Source organism: Fragaria vesca, linkage group LG2, assembly GCF_000184155.1.
Source record: "Fragaria vesca subsp. vesca linkage group LG2, FraVesHawaii_1.0, whole genome shotgun sequence".
NCBI lineage: Eukaryota > Viridiplantae > Streptophyta > Magnoliopsida > Rosales > Rosaceae > Fragaria > Fragaria vesca.
Window position 1 is genome coordinate 24,098,660 of NC_020492.1, and position 16,233 is coordinate 24,114,892.

A 16,233-nucleotide genomic window follows, 5' to 3' on the forward strand; every position below is an offset into this window, starting at 1 on the left:
ATTTAGATTTCCAGAAAGTCTACTTTTCTTTGATTTCTCTTATGTTAATGGTATACGTTTCTAATGAAAATAGTAGACGTGTCTTATGTTAAATGTAGACTTGAAAATTTTACTTTCGGTTGGTTCAATCTCAATCTCACAATTTTGATTTCTAGAAAGTCTACTTTTCTTTGATTTCGTTTATGTTAATGGTAGAGATTTGTAATAAAAACAGTAGATGTATCATATGTTAAATGTAGAGTTGCAAATTTTACCTTAGGTTGATTCAATCTCATGAACAATTTTGATTTGTAGAAAGTCTACTTTTCTAATGAAAACAGTAGATGTGTCTTATGTTAAATGTCTCTTTCGACTTGCAACATTTTCTGTGATATTTTTCATGACTGTAGTAAATGTTTCTTATGATAGTTGTAGACAGTCTCAAGAATCATTTTAATTTCTAGAAAGTCTACTTTTGTGTGATTTTGCTCATCTGATTGGTAGATATTTCTAATGAAAACTGTAGATATAGAGAGACTTAACGGAGAGTTAACGGTGTTAGTTTGCTTTAACCTGCTATAGCAAGTCAAAATTTGTTGGGTATCCATACCTTAAGGCACACAAGTGGAACCCTTTTTCTATTTACTTTGTTTTTGCAACAAATAGGTAATTTGGGGAATTCAAAAAATTGGTGAAGCCTTTTCACCAATAGGGCGCTTGGTTTTCTAATAGTAGAGATATCCATGGTCATCAATCAGTGAAGTTGACAAAATGGACAACAATTCACAAAAGCTAAGTCTTTTATATTTTAAGAATTAATTATAAAAGACCCCCCGAATTATTAAAAATAATGGCTGAAAACAAGTAAATCTGCATTTTAAAGGTTTAAACGGACTCGAAAGGCCTAAAAAACCCATATGTCGTAGCAAAGTGATGAGTTTTTCTCGTTGGCCCGTTCCGTTTCCAGAAAGGTATCATAATGGTCAATCGGACACCGAACGCCAAATCTGGAGCAAACCGGGTTTGGACTTGTTTCGATCGATTTGTTCTTTAATCTCTAACGCCATCTATTCTATATCAATGATCATTGATTTTAGTTTCATAAATTGTATAAATTAAGAGCTTTTTAGATTTCGGATTTTGAAATCTCAAAACACAATAACTAAATTTTTATTTCTTTTAGAAAAATATCAAGATAGAGATTACATTATCAGTCTCAAGGCTAGAATAACAGTTGATCCTAGCTAGTACGTCTAAAAACTATCTCCTACACAGAGTACTATATGCACATTAATTAGTTTTGCAACAGCACTTCATGTTTCCTTTATTCATTTTTCTTATCACATTGTTCATAGAATTGCAGTTTATAACTTAGCACAGAGGTCTGAATGTTAGAGTGGTAAACAGAGAAATAGATCAAAAAAGGTCAATAACTGGAGCAATGATTTGAAGGATAATGAAAACTCAGAGCTAACATACAATAAATTTTGAACCAAAGGGTCAATAATATAGAGATATCTGGACTCATGGCCCCAGAAAGAGTAATGACCAATCCACACAATGTTGTCCTTTGAGTCAACTGCTAACCACCATTTATCGTTAGGTACCAAAGCTTATCATCTCACAAGTGCACCCTAAAAATCTGCATTTGTTGTATAACTATATGCATGAATTTCTTTATACTTGATCAGTTAGTCGATAGAAACAATCTACTGCCTCAAATTTGAAGTATAAATCAAGATGCTTGTTGAAATGACGTGACGAAAAAGAGTTAAAAGGAAAATAGGCGAGGGCAACATTAGGGTTCTAGAGTGGAACAGTGAAAGAAGCACAGAAAGTAGAGTGGAAATGTATGAGCTGATGAAAACAATGTTGTAGAAAAATGGAGTTGGAAATCATAAATGCTCTTCTTTCTGGTGGGCAGAAGGCTAGGTTCATATAGTAACATGATGCTCACTTGCTTTCACTTGCTTTGTGTCGACGATTCCAGTTGTCAAGAAGCTGACTGTGAGTTTGTGTGGGGGTGTTCATAATGTTATAATGGCCTTTTGGGTTTTGCAGGTGAAATCTTTATTGCAATCCCAACCCTTTCTTGTACTATTCAGAAGGACTTTCCGACCAAGAAGCCCACCGACAGTTCTTATAAATGTTCTCCTACACTCTTATCTCTCTGATATTCTCACTGCCTCTCACTTACTCAAACCTCACTTTACTCTCCTCTCTTAATATCTCTCCCACACTACTTAGAGTGCAGATTATTTCTCTGCAACTGTGTCTCTGAGATTATAATTAGCAAAACCAAACATGGTACAATCAAGGAAGTTCAGAGGAGTCAGGCAGCGCCAGTGGGGCTCCTGGGTGTCAGAGATTCGCCACCCATTACTGTAAGTCATCCTTCCCCCCCAACCGTATAAAGTATCTTCTCCCACATATATCTCATTCTCCTTCAACAGTACTAAAAACCCAATAGCCTCTCATACAATGCATAGAGATCACAATACCCTCCTCTAAGAGGAGTCCTCTTACTCTAGTCTAATACCTTGACATGCATGTTAGTTTGTTACGAGTGAATATGGATCAATAGGATCATGCAACAATCTGATAATATAACATGTCCAAGGCTAGGCTCTTGTTCTATAGTAAATTGTGATCATTGTATTATGTCTCATATACTCTTCTTGTTTATTTTGTGATGGATTTAGTAAGAGGAGGGTGTGGCTAGGCACATTTGAGACAGCTGAGGCAGCAGCAAGAGCATATGACCAAGCATCCATATTGATGAATGGTCAGAATGCCAAGACCAATTTTCCCAATAACAACCCCCCATCTGATGATCAAGAAACAAAAGCTGCTGATCATCTTCCTCACGGTCATCAGCTTCCATGGGACCCCAAAGAACTTGCAGAGCTGCTCAGTTCCAAGCTCAAGAAGTGTTGCAAAGACCCATCTCCTTCCCTCACTTGTCTGAGGCTCGACAACGACAATTCTCACATTGGAGTTTGGCAGAAGAGACCCGCAGGATCCCGTGCGAGCTCTAACTGGGTCATGAGAATTGAGCTGGGGAAGAAGAAGAAGCAATGTAACGGTACAGTTACTGAACATGAAGATGGATCGAAATCAACATCATCATCATCATCGTCATCTCTTATAAGTCAATCATCAGCTGGATCAAATACTAACGAGGCTGGAATTGCAATTGAAGAAGCTGATGAGGATCATGGTGAAGAGGATGAGCTTGCAATGCAGATGATAGAGGAATTACTCAACTGGAATAGTTATCCAATTCCTTCACCTACAAGTAATGTTCAAGAAGGGAATTAAAGTTAAGTGACTAGGTGCTCCTCTAGTACTTATAATTTCAGTTACGTATAGTGGTAATCCATAAAATTTTACCACACTAACAATGTTAGTGATTGGTGAATGGTGAAAACTGTAGAAAATTAATATATTCAGGTAATTGCTTATTGATGATGATTAATGTAGGTGCTTGGATATTGTTGTGGCAAAAGTAGTGTAGATGAACCGACCACTTTTTGCAGACTATTTGATTTTAGTATAGCTATAACTAAAGGTATACATATATGGTATTGACACCTACTGGTGTAGATCATCTCAAAGAGGATTTCTGTTCCTGGTAAAAAAGTTTGGTATCTTTGTTTTTGGTCAATAACTTGTTCAGTTGGTTATTAAATTGAGTAGAAGATTAAACAAGTCCAATATTAGTTTTAACAAGCAAGTGAGGTTCTCTATTTTGATAACAATGCAATAACCAAAATTCAGAAGGAGAAGTTATATGTTACTGATGTTAGGCTTCAGCAACTAGCACTAGTTATATGTTACTGATGTTTTATGGACTAAGACAGATCAGAAGGATGTTTTAATATATGAGACATAAATTCAAACCTATATTATAAGTGATGAATCCCACTGATTGAATATGGAATCCAAGAAAACCTGTAATCAGCGAGGTCAGTTTATCAGACCATGAGGACTTGTAAGCTAGAGGTTACTGATCATATTTATCCGCACATCCTGAAATCCTGAATTTAAATCTCCTATTCTGTAATAGAAACTAAATCAACTTGTCATGCAATTAATTGGAAACACTGAAAATGCAAAGAAACATTTGAAGAGAAAACAAAACCAAAGGCAGAATCATCTATGATATTATTAGTTTCTAACATTCTATAAATAGGAATTTTTCGTATATTTGACTATAATCAATCTATCTTGCATATATTTCCTCTCTATCTGAGAGTTTTCTATGTAGGAATATAAGGCCAAAACTCAAGCGACATGTTGAGCTTATGGCCAAGATATTTCATATTAACAGCTAGTTGCATTTCATCAAACACAACAAGCTAGAAAAGTATCTGTTATTTTAAAATGGTCTTGTTCAATGTCCATCAATAATAATCCAAGAAAAAGAAGCAAGATTCAACAATAGGACAGATGAGTCCCCATCTCATTAGTTATCAAGTCCCCCATCTTCTGATTAAATTTTATTTTTTCCACAGAATTTTGCAGTTAATATTCTTGTTCTAAACAATTCTTCTTATTCTTCTTTTCTTTCATTGGAATTTTTTACTACGACAGAAGCGATCACAGTTTTGTTTATCATCACCCCAACTCATGTCATTAGACCCAGGAATTACAGAAGAAATATCACAAAAAATCTGAAAATCCATTGATAAAGTTCAGTGTATTAACTTGGAAATATCTAAGATGCACACATCCAAGCAGCACGCTGGTAGCGGCTGGAAGCCCGGAAGACATAACTTTAGCATATGTATATGGGGTCTGGTTTCCTGCATATACAGTAATACAGATACAATAATATCTCATAAGATATATGCGTATCTGATGATACCATGATTGTCATAAAAGTGGCAACAATCTTGTATACCTAGGAAATGAAAAATATATGAAATTTGGGAATGAAAATGAAATATAGGTACTAGAGTCCTGTGAACTATGCTAAATATATTGAAAAGAGCACAAGTACGTTCAAGCAATTTAGAGTAAATTAGGATAGTAAAAAGGTTATCTCTTTACTTGGGAAAAGGGTTGAACACATTGACCTGAAGAGAAGGAAATGATAAGAGTAGACCTCTCAACCAGAATGTAGGGATGTAATTTACGGCAATCGCCAATCATCAAAGAAGCTGGACTGAAGATCAAGGCAGAAAACTGAATAACTTAACATTGTTGAGATAATGAATTCAGACCACATGATCACTTGTTCTTTGATTTCCGTACGATGACGAAAACCTGTTGGGAAATTGAGGTAGTCTTGAAGAGGCTCCCCGGCCCTCTCAGTGGTTGAGTGATGAATGCTCCATACATCAAGGGAGACTAAGACTTGAAGACATTGTTGCCACCAAACTCACATCACATGACAGTCTTTACTACTGGACTAATTTCAGTGCATGTGATATATACGATGGCAATTGATAGAGATGTGACAGTGACTTTACAGTCCTAACTAATAGAGGGCAGGGTGTATCACGGATATCACAGATCATGTATAGATCAGTGAAGTTATGGAACAAAGTGATGGATTAAGAACAAAAAAACTCGATAATTACAGGAAAGATTACAACTCGTTATCGAGCTTTTGATTTGAAAGGAACCATACGTTATAGGCTTCTAGCAGGAGACCAGATTAAGAAATCTGATTTTGATTAGGCACCCAACAATAAGACATTACCAACATGATACCTAGATGGTCTGATTTTGATTACCCAGACCTCATATACACTTAAGACTTCAGGTCCTACATCAGTTCCTTGTTAAACAAGAAAGTTGTTGTGCTACCATATCTTCAAATGATCGATATATGTTCTGTTCTACCTTTACTTGAGTATATATTCTTTTAGAAATCTGAAATTCTGAATCTTGTACTATATCAAGTTTAGAATATTACATTAGCAGAAGCACATGTAATATAGCATTCTGCAATAAAACTACAAAAGTCACAAGGAGGTCTATTCATGGAAGTGTTGCACAGCTCATGTAAAATCTGATCCCCTACTATGAATTAACATAAATATCAGAACAAAGCACAAAAAACACCTTATTAGGGAACTTGGAGTTTCATAAGCATTAATCTAGTGATACTCAAAAATTTCTAATTCTCGGAACAGATTACATCCCGAGCAACTGAGCAAGCAATAAAATCTTAGCTAAAATTGATCACATTCAGCAGGAAATCTCAGCAGAAAATTAGAGACAAGAGCTGACCTAATTAAATGGCAGAATGGCCTTGCAGCCTTGAAGTTTGACTAGTCACAGGAGACACCTCTCATAAACTTCAGATTCCTGTCCCTATCCTATCAGCGAGGTACCTTCTCAAAGTGTTGATTGGCTTTCTAGAGTTGATCTTTTCCACTCCACTACGCCTGATCTTGATCCGAGCAAGGTAGTCAGTTGCAATCCAGGCAAAGCTTAACATCGGCACATCTCCAGGACCATCTGGCCCTTGCAAATAGAGTGATTTTTCCACCAACTTAGGGTGATAAGTTACCATGTACCAAGCTGATGCCTTCTGCTCATACATAATATTCTTCTGATCATCACTCATTGACATGAAATATCCATCAATCCTCTCAAAACATTCCCTGAACTCTTTCTTAAGAGCACTGTAAGCCTGCTTCAGCTGGTCCTGGAGCTCCCCTCGCTTTCTGCTCTTCGGCATTGACCAGATATACCCAGTAACAATCTCTTCTTCCCTCAAGACATTATACTGTCCCATTAGAGCCTTCAGCTGAAAATCGTAAGAGCGCTTTCTCTCCAATGCTTCTGGGATGATACTGTGCGCTCCTGGAACCACCAAATGGCTATCATATGTACAACCTAGTTTGACAGAGGTTGCCATATCTTCATCATAGGCATCTGTGATCTGGCGATAGAGTTCTCCCAAGATTTTAGTTGACATGTAAGAGTTGAAGCCCTCTTTCCCCATGAAATCTGGGTACGACTCTGGTCTAAGGTGTGGTGGCATTGTAACAATCTTCCCGGTTTTAGGCATATCAACTGCTATTGCCGCTAGCTTTGCTAGTTTAATGCAGTTGGCATCCTTAGCCCCATCTTCACTCCTGTCAGCATGAACTACATGTGCATTGCATATTGCTCCCAGGTTCTCATTCGCCATGTTTCTCACGAAAAACTCTATAATGTCCTGGTTAGTGACAGGACGGTCCAAATTTTTGGCTTCTGCTGCATCAAAGTCCATAGCTTCCTCGCTCTTCATACTTGGGGGAATAAGATTTTCATCCCATGTGACAAAATACAGGTCCCCATCCAGATCACTTCCAGAAGCTTCGTTCGAGTGTGGCCTACAACCCTTCTGAGGAAAAACAAGGCAATCATGTAAATGGTGTAAACCTGGGGCATCAACTGCTTCGAGAATCCTTATATCGCCTGGATGAAGACATGGATTCTTTGCTACCACAACTAATCCTTTAATTACTTGAAGGTTTTTCTCTACATGAGAAAACCTAGAGCCATGCTTAGCAAAACAGTTTTCAAGTGACGGGTTAGACACTTGGATAAAGCACTGACCTTGCTCAAGTACCCCTAGCTCATCTAGACAGCCCATAAGCCATCTCCCCGAGGGTACAAAAATCCTGCCTTTTTCTCGGAGGCCAGAAAGCTGCGCGGCTCGTATACATGTTAACATACCGTGCAGATGAGGTTCTGAGTGCGGGGTAAAACCTGCACTCAGCATTATGGCTGCTGCATTTCCTTGTTCACCACATGAAGCAGTGACAACATCATATGCAGCATCCATGTCTATGAGCATCAGTTTTAAGTTGGAAAGCATTTGCTGCTGCATTCTCCGGAATACCATATCTGGAACATCCAGTGTCGAAAGCAATGTTATAATCTGCCTGTTTAAAAAACCTGGCTGCAACCTAGCCCAAGAACAAATTTCCAGCGTAGTATGTTGCGAATTGAACTTGTTCATGCTACGCCTTAAAGAGAGCTGGAATCTATCCCCTTCGCTTGGCCAACAAGCAATAACCCCTTTAAAGCCAGCATATCTAATTTGGTATGCACATGGAGGATCACCGTCCAAGTTCAGTTTCTTTGCAACTTTCATTGCAAGATCAGGGGTAATCTTACCAATCCCATCTGAAAAGTTGTATCCATTCCTCTCAATATCTTGGAGCCTTGGATTAACCTTGCTTGATGGAACTTCTACCGTTGCATATGTAGATGAAAAGCACAGACCCATTCTAGCAGAACACTTTGCAACATTTCTGTTCTTGAACTTCCCCATCCATGTTTGGATGTCGCGGATTGTAGTGCTCTTGCATTCAGAAAAAAACCAGGCCGAACGCTCCCTCAATTGATTGGATGAGAAGGCCAAGAAAGAGTACTTTCGGCCGCAAAAGTCAAATCCATTTTTCAGAATGGCTTCAACCCTTCTGGATACTTTGGTTCTCTGAGGGCAGGAATTATACACATAAGAATTCATAGAATTGGAGTAAATAGTCTGCATTCCTTCATCCATAAAAGTAACCCTTAAAAACCGATCACCTATGACTTTGTATTTTCTAAGAACCCTATTGGACAGTTGAGCCTCTGGTGGAATACAATAGGCTCTGGTTGGGGTAATGACCAACCTCCTAACATGAGCAAGATGATCCAACCTTTTAGGACGGTTGAAAAGCTCAGGATTTGCCACAAACCAGTCTTGCAGATCTCTCAGCCTCTGGCAGGCATCAAACACCGGATGACGGCTACAAGAGTATAAGTAGTTCAATGCAGCCACATTGACATCCTTTGATTGGCTTCTCAGTAAATCGAAGAAGCCGTCTGAGTCTGACAACTGATGCTGATTAAGAATTCCCTTGTGCATTACAGCATTAACCAAGAAGATAATCTCGAAGCAAATTCCAAATTTGTTACCAATAGAGTAGAAAAAACTAGAACTAGGCATCCCGAAATACGGCTCCTTCTCAATCACAAGTGGCCATCTGACATCAAACTTCATCACCCTCAGTTGTCTAAGATAATCAGTGGCCTTGTTCCACTCAGCGACATAGCGCCGAGGGATCACAAACTTGTAGACATTACTCCTCCCAATGGCGCCACTCGCAGTGAAATCAGTAGTCCTACTCCAACTCTCATGAGGAGACCTGCACCAAACACACGGCGACGAAGACAGCCTCAACAGAATCACAAAATCCATCTCCTTGTTTTCAAAACAAATGTACTCACATATATCCCTAATCAAAAACTCCACTTTGTAATCACAGTAGGTCCTCACACGCTTGTTTCTCCTACCGCTATAGGATAGGGCGGTGCTTTGTGTCAAGCAAAACCTGCAAGTCCTACTAGAAGGGTCCACAGTAAAGGCAACTCCTTTAGGGGGTCCTTCCCAGGCAACCAAGAACTCATCTTTGTATTGCCGAACAAGGCTTCCGATCTCGACACGCACATCGTAAAGCCTGAATAGGGTTTCAGTTTCACAAAGCCCTAGAGAATAATAAGGATCCTCCATAGCACAACTAGAGTTGTTTAGGTAGGTGTAACGTGGATGGATCGATTCCATTGAACAAGACCCTAGGCCTAGTGTTGGTTGGGAGCCATAGTTCAAGAGATGATGTGATTCCATTGAAGAGATAAGCCTTCATTCAAATTCTGTCAATCGCTATTATCAAGGGGTTACCTCTCTATGATTGTGCTTCTTATTTATTTCTTGTCTGTAATTTCCCTCGGATTTGTTTAACAGATCGTTGTGGGTGTGTATATCATGCACAGAGTCTTTCCTACATGGCGTGTAGATACACGATACTACGTGGATGATTAAGATCAGATGACTTTAAATACACCATACAGTCAAGAGGATCCTAAACGGTTGAAAATTCCTACGGTCGAGAGAATCCTAAACGGTTGAAAATTCCTTTTCCTATAGGGTTCAGGAGACTCAAAACTGCTGCATCCCCTTTATTTAGGGAAGTAAATCTAACGGTAACCGCCCAGTGGATCCACTAAGCGGGCAGTTATGGGTAATTTTGAGATTAATTTTTGATTTTCTTTCTATTTCTTTTTTTGATCGGATATTCTTTCTTGTTCTGTGTTTAATTTGTTTTTTATTTTTGTTTTTTTGAAACGTGTTTAATTTGTTAAATTTTTTTTACAATTAATTATGTAATTAATAATTACATAATTAGCTAAAAATAAGGAGTAAAGTATACCCCTTTTCAAAAAAAAGAAGAGTAAGTTATTGTCAGGTACAAAGACCATAATGTAGCTATAAAACAATGACTTGTGTCCCATTTCACAAGGAAAATATAAGCAGAAAGCTAACATAAAAGCAGACGCATAAAAATGGCAGAATGGCCTTGCCACCATGAAGTTTAACAAAACCTGGAGGCGACTCCCAAGGACTTCAGGTGCTGGTCATATCCTATCAGCAAGGTACTTCGTCAAAATGTTGATCGGCTTCTTAGGGTCGATATTACTCACTTCACGGCGCTTGATCTTGATCCGAGCAAGGTAGTCAGCTGCAATCCAGGCAAAGCTCAACATCACCACATCTCCTGGACCATCCGGCCCATGCAAATCGAGTGATTTTTTCACCCAATCAGGGTGGTAAGTCACCTGGTACCAAGCTGATGCCTTCTGCTCATAAAAACTATTTTTCTGATCATCAATCAGCGACTCAAAACCCGTGTCCATCTTCTCAAAAAACTGCCTGAACTCTTTCTTCAGAGCACTGTAAGAATGCTTCAACCGCTCCTGCAGCTCTCCTTGCTTCCTGCTGGTATACTTGGGCATTGACCAAACATGCCCTGTGACAATCTCTTCTTCCCTCATAATTTTATACTGTGTCATTAGACCCCGTAGCTGACTATCATAGGAGCATTTTCTCTCCCAAGCATCAGCTATGAAATCTGCGGCTTTTGGAACCTCCAGATCCATGTCATATTTGACGTCACTGGGAACATGATTTTGCTCCGAAGAGTTTGCCACATCTTCATCATAGGCATCGCAAATCTTGCGATAGAGTCTCCCTAGAATTTTGTTGGACTTGTACGACTGGTAGTCCTGTTTTCCCATGAAATCTGGGTACAGCTTTGGCTTTAGGTGTGGTGGCATTGTAACAATCTTCCCAGTTTTAGGAAAATCAACTGCTACAGCTGCTAACTCTGCTAGTTTGAGGCAATTCTCATCGAAAGCTCCATATTCACTGCGGTCAGAATGAACCACATGGGCATTGCATATCGCTCCCAGGTTCTCATTCACCATGTTTCTGACAAAAAACTCAATCAAATCCTGTGGGATAAACACGAAGACGAGTTAGAATAATTCTGTGGCAAACTTGGGATTCCAAAGTAAACATAAGGAAAATGCAACTGCATTAGAATGTAAAACCTACTAAATCAAGAACTACTACCAAAATCATATTTTAAATCTTACATGAGACAATTGTTAAGAATTTTGTCATATTTCAAGAAGTTGCAAAAGTTTACTGACTCATCTACTGACAATTCATATTGTTAGAATTTAAATAATTCTGACATCCCTCTTAATAGTCTACAGTTTCAAGGAACAGTGGTAAATAGACAAATCTAACATGGTACCAGCATATTTACCCAAAAAAAAAAAAAAAACATGGTATCAGAGTAGAGGATGTTGAGTTTTGTATCCTTGAAAGTTAAAACTGCAGCTTCCAATATAAATTGAATTCTGCATGTGATGAGAAACATTAGCATATAGATAAATGGCATTCTACCTCTAAACAACTTAAACTCTCAGAAATTATGGTAGACCGACAACTATATTTCAGGATACCCTAACAGTATGTCATCAATTGTGCCTAAAATCAGGTTTAGAACAATGGGAGCCCTTCTAGTGAGGACCCTTAAGTCGAGGACTTGGTGAGGACTTTTCGGCTTATCCCACATTTCGATCTTATATCTACATCTTGACCGTTCAGTTTATAGGTATTTATGAGTAGATCATTTATTCAAATTTTCAGCTATATTGAAAATTGTTAAGACATTCATAAGTGTGATTTATCAATTATGAACTTGAACGGTTCATATTTAACAGATTTGGTTCGTCTATTAATTTGATCTAGTTTGTTATCTTAACGAACACCAATTTGGGTGAAAATTTGTAGAAATGATCTACTCATATAAACCTAAAAACTGAACGGATAAGATGTCAAAATGTGATCGAAAATTGGGTCTTTTAAACCATAAACCGAAAAGTCCTCACAAAGTCCTCAACTTAAGGGTCCTCACTAGAAGGGCTTCCTTAGAACAATCCCATGACATATCTTTAAATGCAAAAGGTAGACATCACTTCTTAATGTTCACGGACAGTTTACTAACATATCGTATAAACATACATACATACATACATATATATATATAATATACATGAAATGTTACTCACCCCATAGCAGATTAACATGACTAATACTGAATAACAAATATTGCAGATGTATCTTACTAATGTTAGTTAGAGTTTTCTTGTTGGAGGAAGGGAGATGTACTTAAAAAAAACAGAGAGAGATTAATCATGTTTCAAAATTTCAAAAAATTTCAGGGAAAACGATAGCAAGGGTCAGGTAATTACTTGGCTAGTGACACTACGCCCTGAAAGTTTCGCTTCTGCAGGTTCATACTCCATAGGTTGCCAGCTCTTCTTACGTGGGGGAATAAGATTTTCATCCCATGTGACAAAGTACAGGTCCCCATCTAGGTCACTTCCAGAAGCTTCATCTGTGTGCGGCCTATGACCTTTCTGAGGGAAAACAAGGCAATCATGCAAGTGGTGTAAACCAGGTGCATCAACTGCTTCAAGAATTCTGATATCTCCTGGGTGAAGGCAAGGATTCTTTGCGACCACTACGAATCCTTTTATTACTTGAAGATTTTTATCTGTCTGATCAAACCTAGAGCCATGCTTTGCAAAACAGTTTTCCAGCGATGGCGTAGACACTTGGACAAAGCACTGGCCTTGCTCAAGTACCCCTAACTCATCTAAACAGCCCATAAGCCATCTCCCAGAAGGAACAAAAATCCTGGTCTTTTCCCTAAGTCCCCAAAGCTGCGCGGCTTGTATACAGGTTAACATGCCTCTCAGATGTGGTTCTGTCTGGGGCTTGAAACCTGCACTCAACATAATAGCTGCAGAATTTCCTTGCTCAGCACAGGACGCAGTGAGAACGTCAAATGCCACATCCGTGTCCACCAGCATCTGCTTTAATTTGGAAACCATTGTCTCCTGCATTGTCCAGAATATTTCATCTGGAACATTAAGTGCTGAAAGCAATGTTATAATCTGCCTGTTTAGGAAACCTGGCTGCAACCTAGTCCATGAACATATTTCCAATGTAGTATGGTCTGATGCAAATTTGTTCATACTACGCCTCAAAGAAAGCCGGAAGCCATCACCTGTCGATGGCCAACAAGCAACAACCCCTTTACAGCCTCCGTATCTAATTTGATATGCAGAAGGTGGATCTCTGTCCAATTTCAGTTTCTCTGCAACTTCCATTGCAAGGTCTGGGGTGATCCTACCAATACCATCAGAAAAGACGTATCCATTTCTCTCAATATCTGGAAGTTCATGATTGACCTGGGTTGATGGAACTTCGACTGTTGCATATGTAGACGAAAAGCACTGACCCATCCTAGCAGCACACTTTGCAACGTTTCTGTTTGTAAACCTTCCCATCCAATTTTTGATTCCTTGTATACTGATCGTCTTGTCTTCAGCGAAAAACCAGGCAGAACGGTCCCTCAGTTGATTGGATGAGAAGGCCAAGAATGAGTACTTACGACCGCATAAATGAAATCCATTCATCAAAATGGCCCGAATCCTTACATACACTTTTGTTTTCTGCGGGAAAGTGTTTTCTGTAATTTCCTTCACAATAGGAGCAACATAAGAATTCATAACATTGGAATTCATTGTTTGCATTCCTTCATCCATAAAGGTAACCCTTAAAAACCTATCAGCAACTTCTTTATATTTTCTAAGAACCCTATTGGACAGTTCAACCTCTGGTGGAAGACAATAGGCTTTAGTTGGGGTAATCACCAACCTCCTAACTTCAGCAATATCATCCAAGCGTTTGGGATTCTTGATCAGCTTGGGGTTTCTCAGCAACCATTCTTGGACAAGTTTCAGCCTTTTAGAGGCATCAAAAACTGGGTGTTTGTATGAACACAAGTGCTTCAATGCAGCCACATTGATCTCCTCTGGTTGGTTTCTCAGCAAATCAAAAAAGCTCTCTGACAACTGGTGCTGATTTAGAATGCCCTTGTGCATTACTGCGTTGACCAAGAACAATATATCAAAGGAAATATTTTTCTGGTAATGAATAGAGAAGAGAGCATCTGACATGGGATTTCCAAAACCAGGTTCATCCTGAATCCTAGGTGGCTTTTTGATAAACAACTCTTGCACCCTTCTTTCTTTAAGATAAATCATGGCCTTCTTCAACTTAGCACCATGCCGTGGTGGGATTAAAACTCTGTAATAATTGCAACGCCCAATTGCCCCAGTAGGAGTGAAATCTGTGGTTCTGATCCAAGGATCATCGTCATCCAATAAATCAAATAGAACTGATTGATCAATATCATCATCAGCAGTTCGATATGAAACCCAAGGTGATGAAACCAGCCTCAACAGAAGCACATGATATAAAGGCTCTGTGTAGTGTTTGAATTCACCAATTTCTCTTACCTGGAACTCCGCCTTAAAATCACATGTTATCACAGCATGCTTATTCAACCCTTTAAATGAAAAGGCAGTATCTCTTCTGAAACAAAACTTGCATGTCCCATCAAAAGGATCCACAACAAAATCAACCCCATGATCTGGTCCCTTCCAAGCAACAAAGAACTCATCTAGGCGAACTAAACTTCCAATCTCAAGACGCACATCAGCTAACTTGAATGGAATTTTAGTCCTCCTCCTCTTGTTCATGTTGAATAAATTCTCAGGGCCCAAACTTGCTTTCAGTGCTTGGTTGTTGAAAAAGAGTTGACAACGCCCAACAGCATCCATAACAGCAGTCACTGACTCAGGCGAAGCAAAATGCACAAATGCATGTGGCTCAACCTTTCTATAATCATCTGTAGTTTCAATATCTGCAGCATCACTGATCTCAAAATTTGGAACAGACTCTGGAGGGGTCCAAGAAGTTTTCAGACGACACCTAAATACAAGCCCAATTTCATCTTCCAAGTAGCTTACAAGTTCTTTTGCTGTAACATGACTTCCAAATCCACCAAAGCTGACTTGAGTTACCACGGTGTCATTCTCCCTTTCTTCCAATTCCATCTTCCCCTATCAAAGGAAAATAAAATATTAGCAACAAACATCTGTTTAAGCAAAATATGGCAATACGATTAAGATTCACAATATCCCACCAAAACACTTATAAACACCAGTAAAAAGTACAACCTTATGTCCTGCATTGTCTATCTGCCAAAACCCTTATAAACATAACACAAAGTAATAGTACCCGAATCCATGAAAATCCATGCTTACAGTAGATAGAATTACTACCACGATTAAGAACCTTGCAACCATTTCGTTCATTGTTGAAGGCAGGATTCAAGCCCTCATCATCTTTATTAAATACAAGACAAATGCAGGTAAAGAGTAATGATGTGAATAAACCACACAGTGATCAGGGTTCTAAATTCTAATCAAAGACGAAATCAAACTGAACGCAAGATGCTAAACCAAGTCAATGAATGCTGAAGGCCTGAAGCATAACACAATCATATACCCATTAAAACATCATCCAATTTAACCCTAATCCAACCATCAAAACTACATAATCTGTAGCCCAACAAACTATAAACCCACTAGTGATCAGAACCAACAAAGCTTCAATCTGCACAGAATCAAGAATCATACTTGCAAAACCAAAAATCCAATTGAAAAGAAGAAAGATTTGATCTTTAATTTCAAGTGCATACCATCTGATCAATATGATCCGGAAAGATTAAGACTTTATCGCACAGTTCCTCAACTAAGAATCAAATATTAACCCAGAACTAAGAAGAAAGAAGAAAGGCACAACTGACCTGTTGGGAACTTTGTGATGAATAGAGTGAGAAAGAGTGTGAGTGTCAGAGACTCCAGAAGCGTGTTGTGGAAGATTGAAAGACCAAAAACCCTTTGGTTCTGTTAACTGCTTTATTTCCCGCTTTTGTCAATTATGACTAGACGGGAGACACCAGTGAATCAAATCAGTGTGACTGATAT

General features: G+C 38.7%; 3 protein-coding genes across 3 annotated transcripts; 1 reads left to right on the plus strand and 2 right to left on the minus strand.

Annotated features, from left to right (window-relative positions):
* Nucleotides 1-2,283: 2,283 nt before the first annotated feature.
* Nucleotides 2,284-3,300, plus strand: LOC101296637 (ethylene-responsive transcription factor SHINE 3-like). Its single transcript, XM_004292940.1, has 3 exons — nt 2,284-2,363; nt 2,682-3,053; nt 3,132-3,300. The coding sequence occupies exons 1-3, from the start codon at nt 2,284-2,286 to the stop codon at nt 3,298-3,300; spliced, it is 621 nt and encodes a 206-aa protein (XP_004292988.1).
* A 2,992-nt stretch (nt 3,301-6,292) lies between these two features.
* On the minus strand, nt 6,293-9,490 carry LOC101296932 (RNA-dependent RNA polymerase 6-like). Its single transcript, XM_004292941.1, has one exon. The coding sequence runs from the start codon at nt 9,488-9,490 to the stop codon at nt 6,293-6,295; it is 3,198 nt and encodes a 1,065-aa protein (XP_004292989.1).
* A 624-nt stretch (nt 9,491-10,114) lies between these two features.
* Nucleotides 10,115-15,297, minus strand: LOC101311644 (RNA-dependent RNA polymerase 6-like). The gene is made up of 2 exons (XM_004291411.1): nt 12,580-15,297; nt 10,115-11,268 (listed from the first exon to the last, which is right to left on the minus strand). The coding sequence occupies exons 1-2, from the start codon at nt 15,295-15,297 to the stop codon at nt 10,393-10,395; spliced, it is 3,594 nt and encodes a 1,197-aa protein (XP_004291459.1). The 3' UTR covers nt 10,115-10,392.
* Between the last annotated feature and the right edge of the window lie 936 nt (nt 15,298-16,233).